This window comes from Chanodichthys erythropterus, chromosome 4 (assembly GCF_024489055.1).
Source record: "Chanodichthys erythropterus isolate Z2021 chromosome 4, ASM2448905v1, whole genome shotgun sequence".
In the NCBI taxonomy this organism is placed as follows: domain Eukaryota; kingdom Metazoa; phylum Chordata; class Actinopteri; order Cypriniformes; family Xenocyprididae; genus Chanodichthys; species Chanodichthys erythropterus.
The window spans coordinates 16,549,686-16,575,029 of NC_090224.1; the positions used below are offsets into that span (position 1 = coordinate 16,549,686).

Below are 25,344 nucleotides of genomic sequence, written 5' to 3' on the forward strand. Positions count from 1 at the left end.
CCTATTATTTTGAGGTAGTCCTGGCTAGGGCCCTAAGCGAGACAAGACATGACCCAAACAACTTAGCAGTTCATTATTGTGGCGAGGGGGGCGTGGTTCAGCGAGGTCTGCAACCGGAGAGAATAGCGGGAGACGCTTGGTAAGTGAGTGGGTTGGATACAAATCACGAACACCTGTTTCTCATTCCAGTGATTGGCGCGGAGACAGGTTAAAACGCCGTGAGAAGCAGGAGCGTGTGAGAGAGAGGGGAACTGTTGACTGAGTCGAGTCGAGGTTCGTGGAGTGAAGCCCTTGTGGATGGTGTAAACCAAACTTGGAGAGAAGCCCTTGTGGATAGCGTATGCCGAACCTGGAGTGAAGCCCTTTGTGGATTGTTTATTTTCGTTGTTGTGCGTTGCACAGTCCTTCTGTTGACATTCAATAAAGACTCAGTCAGCAGTTGTTCGTCGTCCCTGACCACTTCCTTCCCCACTACGAACTTAAATCTACTACACTGGTGCCGAAACCCGGGAAGGAAGTCGGTGAGCACGTCGCCATGCAATCTTCGTCCTCCGCCACATTTGCGGACATCATCGCGTCCCTCGCGGTCCTGCACCGCGAACAACAACAGGCCCTGCTGGAGTTAAGAGGCGACCAGGAGCGGTGTTTCCAAGCCATTCTACAAACCCAGCAGGAGGACCGCGAGGCGTTCCGGAGCTGGATTGACCGGGAGGTTCCCCGGGAGCCCACCGAACCACCCGCTGTGCCTGTCCACCTGCCATTAAATAAGATGGGTCCACTGGATGATCCAGAGGTGTTCTTAGACCTCTTCGAGAGATCCGCGGAGGCGTGTAAATGGCCGCGGGACCAGTGGTCGATGAGGCTGGTCCCGCTCCTCTCAGGAGAAGCACAGGTGGCGGCACAGCAGCTCCCCGTCCCGAACCTCCTGGTCTATGAAGACCTACGGCGGGCCATCGTCCAGCGGGTCGGTCGGACCCCGGAGCAGCACCGACAGCGCTTCCGCTCCCTCGACCTGGGTGAGTCCGGCCGGCCCTTCACGTTGGCCCAGCAGCTCCGGGACTCGTGCCGCAAATGGTTGCTGGCTGAGGGAAGCGACGTGGACCTGGTCGTCGATCGCGTGGTGCTGGAGCAATTCATCACTCGGCTCCCAAAGAAGACGGCCGAGTGTGTCCAGTGCCACCGCCCCACGTCGCTGGACTCAGCCATCCAACTGGCGGAGGATCATCTGGTGGCGTGCCAAGGGGGCGGCGAACCCCTCCCAGCTGCCTCTCTCTCTCCCTCTCTTTTGTCCCCCTCTCTCTCTAGACCTGTCCCTCTCCCTAGGTCTCGTCCGCCCGGCCCACCTCGTGTTCCGCCCCGAGGGCAGGCACCTTCCTACGGACCCAGAGGGGCGGGACTCCCTGCTGCCGGGACGGACCCCGCTCCTGCTTCTCCCCTCTCTCCGCGCCATGTATTCAGCCCACTCTCTGCCACTGGGGCGGCGGGCAGGTCTGGGCCGGCCTGTTGGCGGTGCGGGGATCCGGATCATTTTGTGGATAAATGTCCGGTTATGGAGGTCGGGACGGTGATCCGGGTCCCCGACGAACCTCAGGCCGCCCCTGGTCAGGCTGGCGGGTACCAAATACCTGTGAGTATCAAGGGGGGTACCTATCAGGCTTTGGTGGACTCGGGCTGTAACCAAACCTCTCTCTATCAAAGCCTGATTTCGTCTGGGGCATTGGATACAGGCCGCATGGTTGGGGTTCGGTGCATGCACGGGGATGTGGTAAAATATCCCGTAATGTCCGTCATAATTAAATTTAGGGGACAAAAGCATAGTGTTGAGGTGGCAGTTAACCCGCACCTCCGGCATCCGATAATTTTGGGAACGGATTGGCCCGCGTTTAAACAATTATTGGGATGTCTTTGCTCGGATGCCTCTTGGGGGAAAAGAACGCGGGGTGAGCAAGCGCGAGTACAGGTGGGAGAGACTGATCAGAGACCGGAGAGTTCTGCTGCAGGGGATCGGAGTGAAGCCGGAAGACTAATTCTTCCGGAACGCGATGATTTTCCCCTGGAGCAGTCTCAGGATGAGACATTAAAAAATGCATTTGATAGGGTCTCGATGATTGATGGTCAGCCTCTCCAGCCTGGACGTCCGCTTGCTTACCCGTATTTCGCGATTATAAAAGATAGGTTGTATCGAGTGACCCAAGACACTCAGACAAAAGAAGATACAACCCAGTTATTAGTGCCAAAGAGCCGCAGGGAAATGCTTTTCCACGCGGCTCATTCTAATCCAATGGCGGGGCATTTGGGACAGGCAGCGACACTAAATCGTCTCATGACCCGGTTTTTCTGGCCGGGCATTCACGAGAATGTACGCAGGTAGTGCGCGTCTTGTCGTGAATGCCAGTTGGTGAACCCACCGGCCAACCCAAAAGCACCATTGCGCCCACTTCCATTAATGCAGGTCCCCTTCGAGAGAATTGGTATGGACCTCATCGGGCCATTAGAACGATCAGCAAGGGGACATCGCTTTGCATTAGTCATTGTTGATTATGCAACACGATATCCTGAAGCAGTGGCTCTCCGCAACATTTCTGCTAAAAGTGTTGCGGATGCACTGTTTCGCTTAATCTCCCGGGTGGGGATTCCAAAAGAAATCCTCACTGATCAAGGCACGGCGTTTATGTCACGCACGTTACGCGAACTGTACGAATTATTGGGCATTAAATCGGTTCGTACCAGCGTCTTTCACCCACAAACGGACGGGCTGGTCGAACGTTTTAATCGCACGCTTAAATCCATGATTCGTAAGTTCGTTCAAGAGGACGCCAAAAATTGGGATAAGTGGTTGGAACCTCTGTTATTCGCAGTACGAGAGGTCCCGCAAGCCTCCACGGGGTTTTCCCCCTTCGAGCTTCTCTTTGGGCGCCAGCCCCGTGGGGTGCTGGATGTCCTCAGAGAAACTTGGGAGGACGGACCATCTCAGGCCAAAAATGAAATTCAGTATGTGCTGGACTTGCGATCAAAAGGGGCGGCTATCAATGGAGAATTTGTTACAGGCCCAGCACAGACAGAGCCAACTGTATAACAGACGGTCTAACCTACGTAAATTCGCACCGGGGGAAAAAGTGCTTGTATTGCTCCCTACTTCCAGTTCGAAATTACTTGCAAAGTGGCAAGGACCCTTTGAGGTCACACGGCAAGTCGGCGAGCTCGATTACGAGGTGGTACGGTCCGACAGGAGGGGGGCACGTCAAATCTATCACCTCAACCTCCTAAAAAAATGGAATGAGGCAGAATCAGTGATGCTGGCGACGGTGATTAGTGGGGAGGATGATCTCGGACCAGAGGCAAATGTAAAATCTCAATCTCTCGCTCTGGTCCCGGGGGGAGATCACCTCTCGCCCTCCCAGCTCACTGATTTATCCAAATTGCAAAAGGAATTTGCAGACGTGTTCTCTCCCCTGCCGGGACGTACCAACCTCATTCAGCACCATGTCGAGACGGAGCCGGGCGTGGTTGTTCGCAGCCGGCCGTATAGATTACCTGAACACAAAAAAAAGGTAGTTCAGGACGAATTAGAGGCAATGCTGAAAATGGGAGTAATAGAAGAGTCCAGCAGTAACTGGGCGAGCCCTATAGTTTTGGTTCCTAAGACCGACGGCTCGGTTCGTTTCTGCGTGGACTATCGCAGGGTGAATGCAGTGTCGAAATTCGACGCGTATCCAATGCCGCGGGTGGACGAATTGCTTGACCGGCTAGGTGCGGCTCGATTTTATTCGACACTGGACTTAACGAAAGGGTACTGGCAGATCCCCTTGTCGCCTTTATCCAAAGAAAAGACAGCTTTCACGACGCCGTTCGGATTACACCAATTTGTTACGCTTCCGTTCGGGCTGTTCGGGGCACCGACCACCTTTCAGCGACTCATGGATAAAATTCTCCGGCCCCATGTTGCATTTGCGGCTGCCTATCTAGATGATATTATCATCTATAGTAATGATTGGCAGCGGCATATGCAGCATGTGAGAGCCGTCCTGAGATCGCTGAGAGCGGCTGGGCTCACGGCCAACCCGAAGAAGTGTGCAATTGGGCGCGTGGAAGTAAGGTATCTGGGCTTCCACTTGGGGCATGGGCAGGTGCGTCCCCAGATTGACAAGACGGCAGCGATTGCGACCTGTCCGCGCCCCAAGACCAAAAAGGAGGTTAGACAGTTCCTCGGGCTGGCGGGATATTATAGAAGGTTTGTACCTAATTATTCGGCCCTCACCAGCTCGTTGACTGATCTAACTAAAAAGGATGCTCCAGATACGGTCCAGTGGACGGAGCCGTGCCAGCAGGCTTTCACCCAGGTAAAAGCTGCTCTATGTGGCAGGCCATTGCTTCACTCTCCTGACTTTTCTCTCCCTTTTCTGTTGCAGACTGACGCGTCGGACAGGGGGCTGGGTGCTGTCCTGTCCCAGGAGATAGAGGGTGAGGAGCGGCCGGTACTGTACATTAGCCGTAAGCTCTCGAAGAGAGAAGCTAAGTACAGTACCGTAGAAAAAGAGTGTTTGGCAATCAGGTGGGCCGTCCTCACCCTCCGCTATTATCTCCTGGGACGGGAATTCACTCTCTGTTCGGACCACGCTCCCCTGCAGTGGCTCCACCGCATGAAGGATACCAACGCGCGGATCACTCGTTGGTATCTGGCTTTACAGCCTTTTAAGTTCAAGGTGGTCCACAGGCCGGGTGTTCGAATGGCTGTGGCCGATTTCCTCTCCAGAAATGGGGGGGGGGGGGGGGGCGCAGGCCGGACGGCTCCCCGGCCTGAGTCGGGCGGGGGGGGTATGTGGTGAGGGGGGCGTGGTTCAGCGAGGTCTGCAACCGGAGAGAATAGCGGGAGACGCTTGGTAAGTGAGTGGGTTGGATACAAATCACGAACACCTGTTTCTCATTCCAGTGATTGGCGCGGAGACAGGTTAAAACGCCGTGAGAAGCAGGAGCGTGTGAGAGAGAGGGGAACTGTTGACTGAGTCGAGTCGAGGTTCGTGGAGTGAAGCCCTTGTGGATGGTGTAAACCAAACTTGGAGAGAAGCCCTTGTGGATAGCGTATGCCGAACCTGGAGTGAAGCCCTTTGTGGATTGTTTATTTTCGTTGTTGTGCGTTGCACAGTCCTTCTGTTGACATTCAATAAAGACTCAGTCAGCAGTTGTTCGGCGTCCCTGACCACTTCCTTCCCCACTACGAACTTAAATCTACTACAATTATGTATGTCCAAGACATGTTCGTCTAGTAGTAAAGTTGCCAGCAAGTGGATTAGATTCAGATCCTGAGCTAATATACAGTATTACTGTGTTTAATAAACGAATCTAAGCAGCAATTAAACTTGACAGCCAGTGATCATGCAGTTTCATTATATAGATAAGAGCAGCTTTGACATTTCCATGCTAATTCCTTTTGATTTCCATGGAAAAAGAAAAGAATGATTACAATGTTTATATGTCCTACACTATCTGTTTTGTTTATACTGAAACAAATTTGAAAATTAGCAGAAAAAAAAATCAGAAAAAACAATGCAAATTGATTCACTGAAATACTTGCATCTGGTTAAACTTGATTGTGGATTGTTTGTGAATAAGATGCAGGTTTTTGCAGTGCAATTTTGTGAATTTTCAAAACAAATGATCTGTGGAAGGTTCAATTCAATTGAACTCACCAAATTTAGCCACGTGAATGGGTGATTTTTGGCACAACTCCATTTTTACAAACAATAATCATGAAAGTTAGTGATCAATAGAGGGTTTTTTTTAAAGTTGCAATCAATACTAACAAAACTTTGAGAGGGAATGGTGCCTTTTGTTTGTGTGTGTTTTGGGGCTTATAAATATGGCACAGCATCTGTATTCACCTGTAGTCACATGCTATCATAATGCTATGGGATCTTATCACAAAGAAATCAATAACAACAACACACAGTCTTGTTTTAAGATGTATACTCTTTTGTCCACATTATAAAATCCTTATTGATCAGAGCTGATCCTCTCAGCTACACCTTCACACCTGATAAAGCCTGTCTGAATGTCCCTTTAAGTGTCTAATGGTAGGGTAGGCTAGGCTAATTTATGCCTGGATGCCAGTACATTCTCGAACAAATAGTTGATGACAGTCTTTGCGTCTACAAGGGCGCTCGTAATGACCGTTGGTGATGGCAATGGAAGAGTGAGAAGTGAAAAAAATCGATCCTTTTCTCTGCTGGAATCTCTAATAATCATTGAGACCTCCTCTGGCCACTAATCAAACACCATTAGCAGTGACGTGAATAAGGCTCTTTCAGCACTAACAGTGCTTTAATGAAGATTAAATGACAAGCGCAATGTGAGGCAAACAGCCGAGCTTTAATGGCCGATCGGACAGACGTAACAAAGGCCTCAAGCCTCTGCATTTTTGCTTCTTAAGACATTGGCTGTTTCACAGTCTTTCTTTTCTTTCCCTCACAATGAACAACACACACTTGCTGGGGTGTAACCTACCTGAACGCTTGTCAGTGTGGTGTACTGGTAGGCTTTGATGACAAGGTAATTGGCTTCTATATCAATCAATCCCAGAATCATGTACTTCCACCATCTTCTTTTCAGTATCGCTAGTAGATTCTCCTCTCCTGTGGGAAAACATGAAGGTACATTGTGAATTCACTTATTAAGAGCCTTATATTATGTGTGTGTAAAGAGAGTCTGCTGTAGTATAAATCATTTTACACAATCAATATGAACTTATTAGGAACAAATTCTTTGGGAAAACAATCACTTGGTTGAATTGGTTTGACGTCAAGCAGATTGAAGGCAGATATTAATATGGTCAGAACAATAAGCAGAACATAATCCTGCATGGATTTGCTGATGGTCCTGGAATATGATTCCTATAAATCCTTGACCTCAGATTTTAAGGATAGATTAGGGATGCATGTAACATGGAGTAGATGGTACCGTATAATAAATAAAAAATGACCCCAAAAAGAATAAACAAATAATTTGTATATACAAAACTACCTCTTTTTTTTCTTTCTTGAAGGAAATTGATATTTTTATTCAGCAAGGATGTATTCAATTAAAGTGACAATGTTACAAAATATTTTTATATCAAACAAATTATGTTCTTTTGAACTTAATATTTATCAAACAATGCTGAAAAAATACATCAAAGTTTCCTCAAAAATACTACGCAGCACAATATTTTCAACAATGATAATAAGAAGTTTCTCTTGAGCAGCAAATCAGCATATTAATGATTTCTGAAGCATCATGTCACACTGAAGAATCAGCTTTGGCATCATAATTCATAATATTTCATATTTTTATTGTATTTTTGATCAAATAAATGCAGCCTTGCTTAAGATATTTCTTTCTAAAAGAAAAAAAAACTTTTGAACCATTGTGTACTCGTGTGTATATATATATATATATATATATATATATATATATATATATATTTTTTTTTTTTTTAAATATAAGATGTATTTAAATTTAAAATGTACTTCCCACATGATATATGACATGGTAGAAAAATAAGCCAAATACAAGATTAGTAAACATAGGTCAAAATAAATATAATTTGTCAATTTCCAAGAAACTACAGATTATCCAAAAACAGGTCTACAGATTTTTCTATGGGCGCAAAGGGATCCTGCCGACCCTGAAGAAATGAAATACAACAACCCGTTTTCTTCACAGAGGTTTTATTAAAATACTGCAGTAATCTCTTGACACAGCAAAGCTGATCTTGATATAAAAATGGGTTTTCTATAGGATCATAACTGCAGAAGCACTGCAGGTAATAAAGCAAGATGAGGAGAACTTAGGAACAAACGCCTTTGCAGACTTTCAAACTCAGTTTCCCCATTATGCTTATTATTTCAGCTGAAGCAGAGTGGAAGGTGGATCACACACTTTCTCTTGCAGGCATTGGCCATGACACTAGCCTTCTCAGTCGTTTTGATTTTCTATAAGTGAACAGAAGTGAAGACAATCTCTGCAGGGAACAAACCTCTCTACATATTCCAGAAACTTTTAATGGGCAGTCTGACATTAATAGTTTGGGGGGGATCATTTTCTTTTCCATTTTTCTCAAAGTTTAACTTCCTGTTAAACCACTAGTGTTTTATTGTAAGATCTTAAAAGTTAATTGAGTCATTAGGCATTTTTGAACATTTCAAAGCTCACAGGGTGGCTCATCTAGGCAGTAGACAAAATATCAAAAAAAATAAGATAATTGCTCTAATCTAATCCAACACAAAACAAATGTTTTGTTCTTGCAGCTTCCACAATGTGAAATTTAATTAGGAAATGAAAGTTAAGAACAATTGAAAAGTCACGAGAAAATCTGCAGACCAAGAAAGAAAGATTTCTGAACAAGATGCTCATAGACCAGCAGAAAACTTGCATTTGTATTCTGTGATTATAAAAGTACTTTATGTTAAAACAAAAACAGAGAAGCAGTTGAAGAACTGAACAATTTAAGCATAAGGATAAATCCATTTCCCACTGAGACTGTGTGACAGACACTGTACATGAAATATTGTGCAATTAAAGGGAGGAATGGTCTGCATTAAGCATTATCAATCTATTAGGTGACATTTCCTGAGATCTTAATGCATTATAATGCACTGTATGTTCATTATACTGAATATTTCAATAATCTGTATTCATCCTTTCCTATTCAGTTTCTAATCTAAAACAGCATTAATTGAATTAACAACTGGCAGTTAAGATTTTAACTGTGACTGTTAAATGGCTTCAAAGAATAAAATGAATGAATAAGACATGACATTCTCATAAGTAAAGGTAAAATGAGATGCTGCAGGCAAAGGCAGATGCAATTTAACATCAATGACAACCAAATCCTACAGATGTCAAATCCTTTTTACAAACATGTAAGAAGGCATGTACCATCCACCAGCTGAAGTTCCTATGATATCCACAAGAGGGCACTCCTCCAGACTCCTGTGATTTTCCATCATGAACTACATTTCCCATAACCCATTGCCTGGACTCATTATGGTCTGATTACTTCCACCTGTGTGTCATTAACTCGTTTGTGTTTTCACTCGCTCATTGCGAAGTCTTGTATTTGTGTTAAACTGCAATTCCGAGCGATAGCCTGGTTTCCTGTGTTTTGCAGTTTGATTCTCTACCTGTTGTTCTGGATTTTCTTGTTTGCCTGTGTTTGTTGGACCTTGTTTTATGTTTGGATTGTTTGACCCTTAGCCTGTTATATGGATTATGATTCTGGATTACCCTCAATAAAGATGCGTTTGGATCCTCAACCTTTGTGACAGAGCAGTTTGTAACAGCATGTCTCCCCAAAGGAAATCAAACATTTTACTATAGATTACAGTAACCGGAGATCATAATACCAGAACTCTGATTGTCTGATGACAGTCAGAATGACAGTTGAGCGACGTAAATGTGACAACTTCTTGTTACGAAGAACACAATGGACATTCACTTCAGGTGACCAATGGCCAAGATCAAGATTTTTATTAAATAATACATTAAATTTCATATCATATACCCCCAGAACACTTGAAATACACAACATGATGTATGCAATCATTCTGTGATGCTTTTGCATCTTTTTTTTTTTTTTTTTTTTAAAGCTTGATACTGTTTACTAGTCACTGTTATGTTTTTAAAAGTGTAAAAAAAAAAAAAAAAACATAAAACATAATGTATATAATAATCATTTTGAAGTTTTATTAAGTGTTAACAATGAGATTATGTGGTTTTTATATTCAATTAACACTTTTTTACAAGATGGACAAAATTTGTCACCCAAAAATTTCAGTTTTACTGAATGACATTTTTGGTTATACCGAATGACAATGTTTTCAAACAATGCTAACAGGCTGATATCTAGCTAGGACAATCAAGCATTTTATATCTGATAAGTTTTTAAAATATTAAAATTTCCATGTTTTATAGCGGTTGTACCAAATGACCTTTTTCAGGACATGCGTATGAGCAAGTGAAAACATGAACTTTTCAAATAGTTGAAAGAGTAAGTTACAACCATGTGGTCCTTTGCAGGTGTCTGAATGATGTCACATCCTGTCACATGACTTGATTTAAAATGGACCCTTTATATTGGTTACTCCAAATGACATCAATGAAATTAATTTTTCCGTTCATTCTCATAACAAAGCAATTACTTCTACACATTTTAATAACATGTTGCACGTTGATATATGATGTTATAAAATCAGGCCAGAATAAAAAATATATACATTTATTACATTTTAAGATGTTTTAATCCCAAATGAAATGGCTGTATTGGCCTTTGGACGGTTAAACCGAATGACCCTTTGACACTTCAAAATAGCTTTTATATGTAGCAAAAAATAAAAATAAAACCTTTTGAATTCAATAAAAGAGATCTAGTTGTACTACCTTACATAATTTGGATGTCATATCTTTGTTTTTTATTGAGGCGTTTTGGACAAAAAATGACCTGTCACGTCATTGACCCCATTATATGGAAGAGCGCAAGCGGGAATTTTTTTTAAATTTATTTTTAATTCTACTTTTGTGGTCCATTAAAGAAAGAAGGGTATACGGCAATAGAACACCACCAAGGTGAGTAATTAATGACTTAATTTTCATTTCGGGGTGAACTATCTCTTTAAATCTGCTTTATCTAAAAACAACAACAGAGCATACAAGTACTGGAAACATGACAGAAACAGCAGGTAAGATCTAAAATCTCTCAGAAGAGAGAGTGGATATGCACAAACATTGTGGCAGATACAATGTCATTATCATTATAAAATATTTATATTATTTGGTATATCAGATCATATTTTTATTTATTTAAAAAGTATAAGATGCAATCATACTCAACCTTTTTTGGGAAGTATGATTTAAAAAAAAATGTGCTTGTCCTCATTTAACACTGTTGTCTTCTACAGAAGAAAAAAAAATCATATAGGTTTGGAACGACATGTGGGTGAGTAAAAATTGAGCAATTTGAGTGTACTAACAGTCTGTTCCTCTCAGCTTTATAAGGATATGTGACACTGAACCATTCTCCATGAGGCCTCCAACGTTTTGATTTTAAATCATATCTATTCCCATCTCCCATTTGTGAGAATGTTAATGGTGTGTGCCATTATATTGACTTTAACAGGATGACCACAGGCAGCAGCTGTGATAGAGATGTCATCATAGAGCTTGTTAAAGGGACTGACTGGGGAGAGCATGCTGGTCAAACAAGGAAGAGAAAATTACTCTTAAAGACAGGTCATTCTGAGAGACCATATAATAAACCTATTCCCAGAGAGCACTGACAAATCCCACTGTGTTAACCAGAGTTTCTAAAGATGGATCTCTCGACTGAAGACTCTTTCTCACACTGGCAGTGCAGTGCCTATATGTCTTTAAAGTTGCGAATGAGAGCGGCTTGCTGATCTCAGGTTTGTAGAAAAAGTGAAGTTAAATTCATGACCAAAAAGCTTTGTTTGAAAAAAGAAATATATACACTTTTCAAAAGTTTTGGGGTCAGTAAGTTTCTTTTAGTAAGTAATACTTTTATTCATTATAGGATACATTACATTGCTCAAATTTGACAGTAAAGACATTTATAATGCTATAAAAAATTTAAAATAAATGCTGTTTTTTCTTTCTATTCAGCAGACAATCCTACAAATATATAAAAAGATATCACAAAAAAATATCACAAAAAAATTAAGCAGCACAACAGTTTTTTCAACACTGATAAGCGAATCAACATTAGAAAGATTTCTGAAGGATCATGTGACACTGAAGACTGGAGTAATGATGCTGAAAATTCAACTTTGCCATCACAGGAATAAATTACATTTTAAAATATATTGAAAAACACTGACAGCCAATCAGAATCCTTCCTCCTTTAAGACCTCAAGCAGTAGATGACAAAACTGCAGCACGTGCTTAGAATAAACAGAACGCTATTGTGCTTTAATGTGGACGCTAATATTTATCGTTAGTTAACTTTATGGTTATCATTCTTGGTGGTGATCCTATGATGCAGTATAAACCGCAAAGAAAAGCCTCAAGTACAATACAATGCAGCAGTCAAGAAAAAAACAGCTATACTCAGGAGAACAGGAAGCACTTATGATAAAAGCAGCCATTAAATCAATAAATAATGCAGAAATCATCTGTGCAGCTACATTTACTTTGGCAATTACTAAAAGCCTTATAGAACTAATATGATCACTCCTGAGACTCAAGGACCCTTCCAGAGACTCATTATCTGATCTCCCATTACCAACAAAATACTAATAACTGGATCAGATATCCTAATTGCAGGTGTACATCAGAGATTGTAGACTGACTCCAAAGAATAGATTAAATGAATTACATAAGGTGCACAAATCATATGTGACCTGCCGTGCTGGCAAAATGAGTCAGAATGTGAATTTCGATCTACAGGCAAAACAAGTGAAAAATGTAAATTTTGATTGAAATTGAGGTTTTCACAAAAATAAGTTTATTAAGCCCTCGTCTAGTGATTCAAATGCTTCAAATAGCAATTAAACATCTACAAGTAGCCTCTTGTCTATGAATAATGCCATTTTTCTCTGCTGGCTTCTGGACGACTGGCGTTTCCCCTCAGCACAAGTTTGATATCGTTGTAAATCGCAACATTCCAACTTAGTGAAGATTCATAGCGAATTCTTGATGGCGAGTCTGAAGCAATGAAATGTGATTTTCAAACTCATGCTGATGTAAACGAAACGATCTCACTCGCGCTGACTGACAGATCCGAAGCATGCGCACAAAAATGCCTCCGACAGCGTGCAATCCCGATATACACACATAATTACAGTTGGGGAAAAACATCTGATGTGTAACAATATATTAGATCTGTGTGATACAGTAGCTCTTAATATAGGCTGTCTGCTTCATTAATGTTAATCAAACAATTGTGGAATCATGGAATAAAAGTTGAATATATATATTTTTTCCTATATATATATGGGTTTTGACTTGGTTTGTGCCAAATTTTGGTGGTATTAAAGGGATAGTTCACCCAAAAATGAAAATTCTGTCATCATTTACTTACCCTCAAGTTATTTAAACCTGTGTACATTTATTTGTTCTGCTGAACACAAAAGAGTAGGGAAAGAAAATACTATGGTAGTCAATGGGGGGCGAGGTCTTCCTTTATGTACAGCAGAACAATTAAATGTATACAGGTTTGGAACAACTTGAGGGGAAGTAAATGATGACAGAATTTTCATTTTTGGTTGAACTATCTGTAACACAGTCCGTAGATAAGGAAGGACGAGGCGGAAACCAGCGAACATTCAACACAACTTTAATTCCAAAAAACGAAAGTAATGCCGGCAGACCCTTGCGGACGTCTGCCAGCCACACCAAAATAATATAACATAAAATAATATCCAGGCCTGGTCCTCTCTCGTTCTTCACTGTCGTCGCTCCTCCTTTTATGCTTCCGGAGCTCCTCCGTGAGAGACTCAAGGCCGGTGCGCCTCGCAGGTGGAGCTCATTATCTCTCACGTCACCGGCCTCGCGCCGTTCCCTCAAGGCTCGCCACATACCCCCATCGCCCCTCGCAGGCCGGGGGGTACTCCCGAGACTGCATTCTACTCCCCGCCTGGGGCCTCTCTCGGTGGCCGCAGCACCTGGGAGTAAGGACAGACGAGTCGAGAGAAAGGAGACGGAAGCACAGGGAGTGACAGATTGAGAGAGGGAAGAGAGGGAAAAAAAATCTTGGACACACTGCCGCTCGGTCCTCAGCCAGCCGAGAGGCTCTTCCTCACGGTGCCATGCGATGGCACTGGACGCTCGGTGGATGGCTCGATCCTCCTCCGCCCCCTGGCGGCCGGTGATGGCTCCTCCGACTGAGGGCAGCCGGCAGCGAGTCCGCCGTTCCCTGCTCCTCCCCTTCATGGCGGACAGCAGCAGGCTCCGGCCCACGGCGAACAGCGGTGACTCCTCCGCTCCCTCTTGGACGGTAGCCACCCCACCCCGTCCCAGGAGCATGGCAGCAAGCTCTCCGTCCCACCTGTCACTAGGCTCCAGCACCACCGCCTCGGGCAGCCTCTCGCGGTCTTCACACTCCCGCGATGCCCAAACTCCGCAGCACCGTGATCCCCCTCAGCAGCAAGGGCTCTCCGATAGCATGTCCCTCCTTCCTCCCGGGTTTCGGCACCAATGTAACACAGTCCGTAGATAAGGAAGAAGGAGGCGGGAACCGGCGAATGTTCAACACAACTTTAATTCCAAAATAAACAAATTCAAAACGAAAGTAATGCCTGCAGACCCTTGCGGACGTCTGCCGGCCACACAAACATAATAAAACATAAAATAATATCCAGGCCTGGTCCTCTCTCGTCCTTCGCTGTCGTCGCTCCTCCTTTTATGCTTCCGGAGCTCCTCCGTGAGAGACTCAAGGCCGGTGCGCCTCGCAGGTGGAGCTCATTATCTCTCGCATCACCGGCCTCGTGCCGTTCCCTCACGGCTCTCGCCCGCCCTGCTCGCCACATACCCCATCGCCCCTCGCAGGCCGGGGGTACTCCCGAGACTGCGCTCTACTCCCCCCCCGGGGCCTGTCTCGGCGGCCGCAGCACCTGGGGGTAAGGACAGACGAGACGAGAGAAAGGAGACCGAAGCATAAGGAACGACAGAACGAGAGAGGGAAGAGAGGGAAAAAAAATTCTTGGTCCGGTTCCAAGACACACTGCCGCTTGGTCCTCAGCCAACCGAGAGGCTCTTCCTCGCGGTGCCATGTGATGGTGGGCGGCTCGATCCTCCTCCGCCCCCTGGCAGCCAGCGATGGTTCCTCTGACTGAGGGCAGCCGGCAGCGAGTCCGCTGTTCCCTGCTCCTCCCCTTCATGGCGGACGACAGCAGGCTCCGGCCCACGGCGAACAGCAGCGTCCAGGCCTGGTCCTCTCACATCCTTCACTGTCGTCGCTCCTCCTTTTATGCTTCCGGAGCTCCTCCGTGAGAGACTCAAGGCCGGTGCGCCTCACAGGTGGAACTCATTATCTCTCGCGTCACCGCCCTCGCACCGTTCCCTCACGGCTCTCGCCCGCCCTGCTCGCCATACTATCCCTTTAAAGTCGGCATGAAACAGAAGTTGCAATGCTTTTCTTCCCTATTGTGATGTATATCGGAGTCAAACGGCCTCTCGAACAAGAAAAAAATGTAGGGTGGGATTTTATTTTGTCCATCAGGAATTGATTGAATCATTGGATCATTGTGGTTTGCTATTGCTGCAATCTTTAATCTTTGATTAAAGGGAACAGGGAACAATGACAAACTAGCCATATTTCATTTTCATTTTTTCAGATGACAACAATGTATCATATGGTAGCCTTATACTGTTTCCTTGGCAGTGTAGAGTATATAATAAGCAGTATGATAGCTCTTTAATATTGCTTCCATTTATCGTCACATTGTAAATGGATGCTCATGATGCACTGTGGGATACATTTTGCGCACACTTTTACTATACTGCACATGTTGGCAAATGTAGAAAGTAGGTCATCTGTGCATACAGACAATTTGTATACCGTGCATAGACTACGTCTGCATATTTACATATAGACAAAATGAAAATTATTAAAACATGGCAAACAGACCAAATTTAACCAGATGTATGAACATTTACTAATTTAAACATCAAAGATTTTTTCAACAAAACTTGTGAAAACCTGAGCTGAAATGGATTAAACACTGTTTAGAAGTTATTGTGCTCTGAATTCTTCATGTTTAGACTTGCAATGCATTCAATATTTTATCTGTATGTGTGTTGTTTGCTAAGAATCAAACCCATGACCTTGGCTTTAACAGAACCAAACTGAGTTTAGCTACAGAAATGTACATGAAGTAATATGGTATGCCATTGCAGACTCACTCCAACAAAACCTCCAAAAAAGCTGAATTGAATATATGCGTGTGTGGTCGTGAAGGGCTTATTCTCACTCAACACTGGGCGAGGAGGAATCATGCACGCCCCATCATCTTGTGGACACAGTTTATTGATTATCTGTCCGTGGAGGGAACAGAATAGAGTCAAGGCATTGTAGCAATGCAAACAATAAATCTCTTCCCTCACTCCTGCCAGCTCAACACTTCTAATCTGTGTCAGTGAGGAGGAGTGGATACAGCTGGCCTCTAAAAAGCCAATAAAGAAGCTTTCCGGGGTAATCATCAACGTAAAGGACAAAGGACTGACCTCGCATATTACCCAGCAATCCTAGCACTCGATTTCGCAGGAGATAATGAAGATGCTGTGGTTGGATATGCTATAAACTGACTGCAAACACAAAGCGGAGGCCACCTATTCTCCAACAATATATAGAATGCATTTTGCTTGTATATCCTACAATGTCAACAGGGTATTTCATGCTTTTGAAATGCATCTGAAGGCAGAGTAAGTAGGGCCTTAATGCTGATGGAATTTTCACCATAATGTGCATAGCTTGATGACGCCTTGATTTCACAGAATCATGGGAGGTGTTGTCTTCACGTCTACAGCTGGTGGAAAAAAATCCGATGGGACTCGGGCAGAAATCATATCCATGAATGAGCTAATCTATTATAGATTTATTAACATTACTGTAGTATGAAGAAGGGTGTGGCTGAAAGTTATTGTAGCAGAATGAGGCCGTTCCAGCAATTGCTAATAAGAGACGAGCAAGATACGCGGCTCAAGAGCAGTGGAGCTTTTATTATGCCACAGACGAGCACTTCCACTTGTTCCGGTCATGTGTAAAGTATGTGGGGTAATGCAGCGCTGTTTAATCATATTAGATACATTTGTGTGTTGAAAGTTGTTATAATGCTACTCTGTGCATTCGCTCGGCGGCTACTATGAGACACTGTTGCACACTGTATTAAGCTGAATCGATATTAGGCATGGTAAAACATGGTACTCGTGGTAAATATAAAAACACAAGGTTTAAACAATAAGACTTACTGTGTTGAGCTATATAACGTGATTAGTTTTCTGTCAATGAATGTATCCAAAGTTGTTCGCCTGTGTAATAAAACACAAAATATATTAAAGCGTCTTTGGTGTTTCCATGGTTTCTACAAAATAAATCCATCAACAAAAGTCAACAAAATATATATCATTGTTCTAGTGTTTTTTGGGATATTTTAATCAAAAAACTTACATATTGCATCTTTAAATTGTTAATGTTTTATGCCTTTATTTGATTACCACCATTTTTGACAATACATTTGTATTAAATCATAATTCCAGAAACTTTACAACAAACACAGAATTTCTGAAAAAAAAAAAATTAATAAATATTACATTGTTATTACAGTCTTATGAGTTCAATTTATTGACATGCTTTCTGATTATTAAACCTTAGTTAAACCATTAAAATGGAATCCAGAAATATAAAACAGAATGTGAGATAAAATAATGATAACAGAATTTGGGGGGGAAAAAACAAAAAATCGAGGAAAAAATTTGGGGAAATAATAAAATGGATTTCATTTTCATAGGGCCCTATATGAGTTACACCAAAACAAAAAGGCATCACATAGCAAATGCCAACAGTTTGAATAATGTGAATTCACTCCAAAAAATCATTACCATTCTTTTCCATCAAACATCTTGCCTTGATTCATGTTGGGAAGTAAAATGCTTATAATGCTTATAAGTTATTCTTTGTAAATGGATGTTTTGTCCAAGACAAGCTGTGAAAAGATAGATAAATAGATAAAATGGACTGATTTCACTGCAGCAATCCACCAGGAAATCAAACTTTAAAACATCTAAAAAATAACTGCACCCTAATATCAGCGATTCAAAAGGTTCCTGATGCCTGCTCTCTAGACGTGTGTAGATGCCAGAGTAAAAACAAATCACAGCAGGGTAAAATCAATATCAGGGGTATCACATCAAAATGATTAATTATCTTATTGAATGCAGCTCTGTAGGAGAGAGTAACAATTACTGTACAAGTTGTCCAAGCCTCTAATGTCAGATTATGGCAGTGATGAATGTGAGGGGGTGTGGCTCTTCACAGCTCAAGGCCAAAAGGCACAGAGTATAATGGAACTCTACACCTGCAGTAGACCCTGTCCTAAATGGCAGAGACTGGTGGTCTTAGGCCACCTGTTGAGCTTGTGTCCACCAAAGTGTTTTTTTTTTTTTTTCTCTAACATCAGCATATTTTTTATAATATGTTTTCAATGGGAACACCGCTTGTTTAAAAATGCCAGCAGCGTGATGACAAAATTTTATTTATTTATCAGCAAAATAGGTTAGCAACTTAAAGTTAGTCCTTAATTATGACTTCCCTTTTTTCAGTGTGTAATGTTGCTGTTTGAGCATAAACAACATCTGCAAAGTTATGATGTTCAAGGTTCAATGCAAAGGGAGATATTTGTGACCAGTCACGGAAAGTAGGGACACAAGTCGGTTCTGGGGCATTTTGAGTTATTCACAGATTCTGAAAGTGTAGTCTCCAAGCTTTCCAACGATGTGTAACACATGGAAATCTGATAATATTTGGAGAAGTTGTGGCCATTTGAAGGTAGGCACTCAAAAAAGCTCAGAAAATGACCTAAAGATTTTGCAGTTCTCGCCTGTTCTCACCTGCTGGGAGTGACAATAGGGCTCATTTACATCTCATTTAGATAAGCCATACCCCCGTAAAGCTGCATGGTTGCAAAGCAACGACAGACGCAACAGGAAAATCGGACCGCATACTATTAATAATAAAGGATAATGTGCATTGTAAATGTCAGTAATTTATCTTTTTTGACATTAGAACTTTTTGAACAGGATTCTATGATAACTGTCCTGGTTTAGACCTCAGTTAGTGGTTAGACCTGGTTTGAGTCAAAGGATTAAAAAAATCCTGTACATTAAACTCTTCAATACTTTTACTTTTGACTTATAACGCACACTTTACGGCTACGGATACTTTATACTTTTACTTACGTAGGAATTTAATCTAATTACATTAGTAAATCCTTGTTAAGAAGTAGTAACTGGCTAAAATTATTAGCGTCACATTCAATTCAAGAATAGTAAGGTTTACATGAGCTAAGTCATTCTCACCAGTCAATTCAAGCAGTTGAAGCGTTATTCAAATTAACATGCTAACATTACCACCTAAAAGCCCATTATAGTAATGGGGGTTTTTGGCAAGTGATACGATGCTAACGATTACAATTAAAACGACAGTCCTGAGCTAGCTAATAACAATAGACACATGAGATAACGTTCTTAGAATGAACACAAAACAACAAACTTTGATGTTTATGGAAACTCACCCCATAAGAAACAGAAAAGATCTTGTTGCCTCCAATGAAATAAGTTGTTCGGGCACACTTTCTCTTTGTCAGGGTCTTCTTTGTGGATGTAACCATCTCCGAAGTTTGCACTATGCGTATGTTTGCCTCTAAATGTCCAATAATTGCCACTCTTTTTCCGCAGCTAAAGAATCCAGCCGTATGTTGTACTTCAAAACATTTTCGGTGTAACGGCCACGGTTCAGCTCGTCTGCGATAGTCTTTTTGGCGTCCATCTTCATTAAATTTTGATATCAGCTAGAGCCGGCCAGAGCACTGCATAAATGAGTAGCCACGCTTCCCTTGGCGGCGGCAATAACAAAAGAAACAAAAGCCGGCGTATCCGATTCCAGTATGGAAATACAAACAGACAATGACACGCCCCTACTGCGAGATAGAATCTCTGAAAAACAAGCCGATTTCAACCTCAAAATGTACGCTTTTAAATAAACCAATACTGCTATCTAACACGGAGATGCTTCTTCATGATCTCAACTAACAGATTCTGCAAAAAAAAACGAAAATCACCAATTTTGAAAAAAAAACACCCTCAGTTTGCCCAATAGTTGTGCTGCCGACTTGTGTCCCTGGTTTCCGTGACGGGTCACATTTCTTTCACAGAAATTGCTTTTTAAAGACTACAACAAAGGACTACAACGAGCTTCTTCCTGTGTTGGTGACATCTCAAACCTCAAAATTTACATAAGCCCTGTCCCCGAGAACACGCAACAAAGAGGAAGAGTTGTTGTAGTAGAGTGTTGTTGGCATGCTGTCATTTTACGCCGGACTGCTTCACAAACGAGGGTCAATTCAATGCTGGATTTGTGCAAAAGATTAACATGACGGCACATGCTAGTCGATGAGTTGAATCAACTCCACAGCAACTACATAAATTTATCCACTAACCATTCAGAAATCTCCAGTTGCATTCTAAAAGTTGTAACTTCTTCCTGAGTCTCTCCGTCAGTGTCCGACTCCGGTTTAAACAACATAAGGATGAACACCGTTACTGACAATCGTCATTTTGGCTGCGTGAGATTCTCCAGCTTTGTTGTTGAGCAACCCAAGCACAAGCTGTTAAAGCTCCGCCCTCTTCTGGAAAGGGGGCCGGCAGCAGCAGCTCATTTGCATTTAAAGAGACACACAAAAACAGCATGTTTTTTCTCACACCCAAATAGGGGCAAATTTGACAAGCTATAATAAATTATCTGTGGGGTATTTTAAGACAAAACTTCATAGACACATTCTGGGGACACCAGAGATTCATATTACATCTTATAGAAGGGACATATTAGGTGCACTTTAAGAGCTACATGACATTTCTCACAAGCGAGGTAATAACGCCACTGTTCTTGAAGCAGATAAACTTACAGTTTCATTATTAGTAGAGAAGCTGTTGCTGAACACTGTTGAGAGACGCACAGACTCAGGTAATTCACACACACTTCATCTCTCTCTCTACCTCGGGTGTGCAATATTTTCTAATAATTCAAAAGCCCATTGTCAGTTATTCCTTAAATTTGTACAGACAATGATATAAATATCTTCATGTTGTAGACTGGATGAATATAAATAATTTCGGCAAAGGCGTAATAACAAAAATTATGCATACCATGTAAATTGTGACTGTATATGCAATGTAAATTGTTATGTTTCTGTTTCTAGAACAAATGTACAGACAGTAAACAAATGGCCATAAGTCAATTTAGCATTTCATCACCAAAATGGGTTGAGGGCGGCATTTAGGACAGCACCAAATCTGAGGTCTGATCAAAGGCAAAGCAGCTGAAAAAAACAAGTGCAGTTTTCACACATGATTTCCTCTATTTTCCTACCACTTCCCTCACAGCAAATGTTTTCAGCTTTTTTTTGAGATTATAACAGTTATTGCCACGCACTCATTTCTCTTTGCCAGCGTCCACTTGGCAGCCATGGCGCAGAGCTGACAGATTGGTAAGAAGAATTCTGGCACGCAATTGCATTTGTTTTCTATTCCTGAAACAATGGGAGAGAGAGCCATATGCTGGGCAGACACGACCCTGCTGGAACAAGACCTATTCTGACTCGGTTTGCATCCTCACACTGGGTAGAAGGGCTTATTCTGGTACACTGTTTCTCCCATGCTTTGGAAGACTATTCTTTCAATTTTATCTTTCAATATCACCGAACTTGATACTAACGCAGCTAACTTGATACAGTACGGTATCAAAAGGCCATTTATACAATGAAATTGGTGTGTGAACACCTCAGAAAACTATATATGAAACAAACAGATGCATCAGAAAAAAACAATTATTTTACAATACAAAAGAAATACCCACTGGGATCAAAAAATGATAGCGTTGTTCCATTTTCAAAGGTTCCTCGGAGGATTGGCTGGCTCTGAAAGCTTTCTAAATTTATTAAAAGTTAGACAAGGTGTATTTAATATTGCCTCTGATCAGCGGAGCGCAGTGTTCTGGAATTGCCATAATATGAATCGGGCTTAATAACGCACGGCAGAGCAAAACGCTGTCGCTTGAAACATTTCTGTCAGCCATCAGCATTAGACTCGAGTAATTAATAACTGCCTGGCCGCATTAATACAGGAAACCACATTATGTCTGCACCGGTAAAAAGTGATGTAGTTGTGATTGGAAAGAGAGAAAGAGAAGACTGATTTCCCTCCGTAGTCCTTCTCCAGTTCTGCATCTTCATGGCTTAAATCCAATTTGAACAGAGCAAGAGGGTCACGACAGCTACAAGGTACACAGAAGAGGTGAGAAGAGATGACAGGAAGGGAAGGAAATGAGAAAAGCAAGTTTCACTTTACCAAGGCTGTTGTAAGATGACAGCTTCTACGTTGTCGGACTGTAAAAGATGAGCATCATTGTTTGGCCGGAGCTCGTGGACACGGGGCGGCTGACAGGCAGCTGCTCTTGTTGCCCTCTCGTTATTCTGAAAGCACACATTCCCTGCCCACTTTCTGTAGCGTGTGGCCGTGTTTACCGAAACTGCAGACACAACTCCTTGGTCACTGGAGTAGAACAAAGAGAATGGGCCAATTTGGCAGGGGCCGCTTGGATGTGTCTCCCCGACGGCTCGCTCAGAGAAGCGTGCTTGAAATAATGAGTTTGTATGCAGTATGTGCAATGTTTGCGTGCTTCAAACTACAGTTTCGCTAAGCTTGTCAATTAAAATGATGCATTATGGGGGAGAAAAAGAGAGTTACAAAAACTTGATAGAATGACTATTACAGGTACTAAAAAATCCAATAAACCCCAAATGTTACCATCTACTTACTTGTGTACGAATACTTTATGTAAAAATGAATAAAGTCTATCTTCATCTAAACGTTGATGTTGTATATTTAAATCAATGTGTATTTACACTGATATTATAATATTATATGTAATATTTATTAATATACATTAATAAATATTAATAATATATAATAACTGTAATATATTAATTGATAATATTAATAAAATATGTATATACAATTTAATTTATATTATAAAATATCATTTAATGTCATATGTAATTTTTTATAATATAGTTTTTTCATATAATTTTGTAAATAAATAAATATTAAATGGGTGGTATAATGTCATTTTTACAAAAATGTTGTCCCCAGAGTGTGTATGTGAAATTTTAGCTCAAAATAACACACTGATCATTTTTTATAGCATGTTAAATTTGTCACGCTTCGTTTTTGTGTGTGTCCCTTTAATTGCAAATGAGCTGCTGCTCCCAGCAGAGGGCGGAGTTTCAAGAGCTCGTTTTAGCAGCGCCGATTACCTCAGTCAAGAAGACTCACTGAAAATGTCAGAAGAAGCTAGTTGTAGTCCCTACCAGCCATTTGTTGTAGTCCTTAAACAGAGAATTCTTTAAAAGAAAATATCTCCCTTTGCTTTGAACTTTGAGCGTCATAACTTTGCAGATGTTGTTTATGCTCAAACAGCAACATTACACACTAACAAAAGTTAAAAAAAAAGTGAAATCACGATCAACCATGCCTTTAAAAACATAAATTATGTATTTATATAATTGTCAACTTCATTTATTTATAATTTATAAGTTAGTCTCTCAGTTTTCAAAGTAAAAGATAATGTACCAGTGAGTCATTATGAAGTTTTACGGTCAAATGAAAATTCTGATAAGACGATCAAGGACTATCCAAAGTCCCTTTCAGGCAAGTCATTTCACTCGGCGGCCATCTTTGAAACTATTTCAGGTATGCAACTGCAGCTCCTATCTCTTTGAATAGGGAAACATCAAGTTCTCCAATGTTTACCAAGCCATACGATTAAATTTCATATTTGAAATCACCAATGAAATCTGACAACAACTGTCTCATAAATTTTGTTTCTAAATGCTCAAATCGTGACAAAAAACTGCATTTTTCAGGCTGGGCCAAGCCAATGCCCATGTGCAGTCCTACGCTTGCGTCTCAGAACGTTGACTGTTTTTAAAGCACCTCTAAAGGCAGCTGTATTGACGCAATGACTTTAGTAATTGTCGAATGGCTCTTTTATTTAGAAGGCGGGACTTATTCTGCCATATTGCGGGTTGCACTTTTTTCCATTCATAGTAATGTGAGTGCATCTTTGTATATCTAAAGTTTTTGGACTATCATCCTTAAGTTTATATTGCAATACTGAGCACTAACTGTACATATCACTTATGACATGATTACTTACCAATTAAATGGACATAAAACCTTGCACTTTCATGGAAATATTAGATTCAATTGTACAGTTCAACAGGTTTATACAAAAAAAATTGCTTCAATTATTAACCAATCAGAAACAATTATTCAAGAGAGGTGAGTAATAATATTTATTATTAATTATAGTCTAAAACTATGAAACCTCATGGTGATTCCAGCGCAGCAAAGATTTATCAAAAATCATTTACGGTCCATCCTTCAAAAACATGATTCATCCATTAATGGTCTTAAAAGGAGCTTATTAGAACAACCCCATTTCTGTATAAAAAGATGAAAGACATGTGATCTGTTATAAATAGACTGTGAGTTGGCATATTTCTCAGCTCAGAACAGACTCTTTTCCATATCTATTCTTAGCCTGCTGAAAGTATGCCAGAAAACATTGTGTCAAAGTTTTCTACGTGGACGCGAGGCTCAACATGAAATCAATTAAAGAATAAAACTTGAGCTTGACACCTTTAACCTGACTTGCCGTCTAGACATTTCTATACATCAAATGTTTAGAAATACAAAACATATAATTACTACATCTGAATTAAGACAAGGGTTATTATGCACTACATGTTTCATTTAGTATTATAAAAAAAAACAAAAGGCGGAGTGTTTGCCCACATTTAGGTTATGTTCACATGACAACTATGTGCTAAAAACAGAAAAGTTTTTCCTTTGCGTTTTTTTCGCGTACAGAGGACAACGTTGTCAAAATGTTCCCCGTTCACATAGATCTGTGAAAACGACAAAAAATGCTGCATTATTCATGCCAGGCCAGTAGTTGGCGATGTCACTTTGTAAAGAAACACTATGCACCTATAGACTAAAGTAATACACAAGATGTCTCTGAACGGCCAAAATGCATAAAAAGTTATACATTTTTAGCTAAAATTGCATTGTGTAAACGGCCCCTTACTTAGTTCAGTGTGCCTCTTATGCATCCACTGTGAAAACACATCCTTTACACTTCAGTACACTGGAGAAAAACATATTGATTATATGTTTCCCTCAAAGTTCTTAAGAGAGGGGTATCTGCTCAAGGGCGCCCTTGAGCAGATACTCCATATATGCCTCAGAGAAGTAATATAACGCACGTCATTCCAGGAAACCCCCTATGGGCATCATACTATCGCTGTAACTGAATAAAAATAAGATATAAAGACATGCTTTGATTGATTAAACGTGAATATAATAAACACACGACTATGACAATACATGATTTATCTGTGTTCTTTAAGCCTTCTCTGGTATTTCCATTATAATAAAGTATATTTATAATGCAATGCTAATCAAACTAATCTAATCAATACTAATCAAAATGCTATTTCAAACAATGACGTTATGAAG

General features: G+C 41.4%; 1 protein-coding gene across 1 annotated transcript in view; it reads right to left on the reverse strand.

Annotated features, from left to right (window-relative positions):
* Positions 1–25,344, reverse strand: part of slc35f1 (solute carrier family 35 member F1) — a 114,195-nt gene that overhangs the window by 45,359 nt on the left and 43,492 nt on the right. The window contains exon 3 of the mRNA XM_067383183.1: positions 6,502–6,629. Coding sequence (XP_067239284.1) covers positions 6,502–6,629 — 128 coding nt within the window. The remainder of the gene's footprint in view (positions 1–6,501; positions 6,630–25,344) is intronic.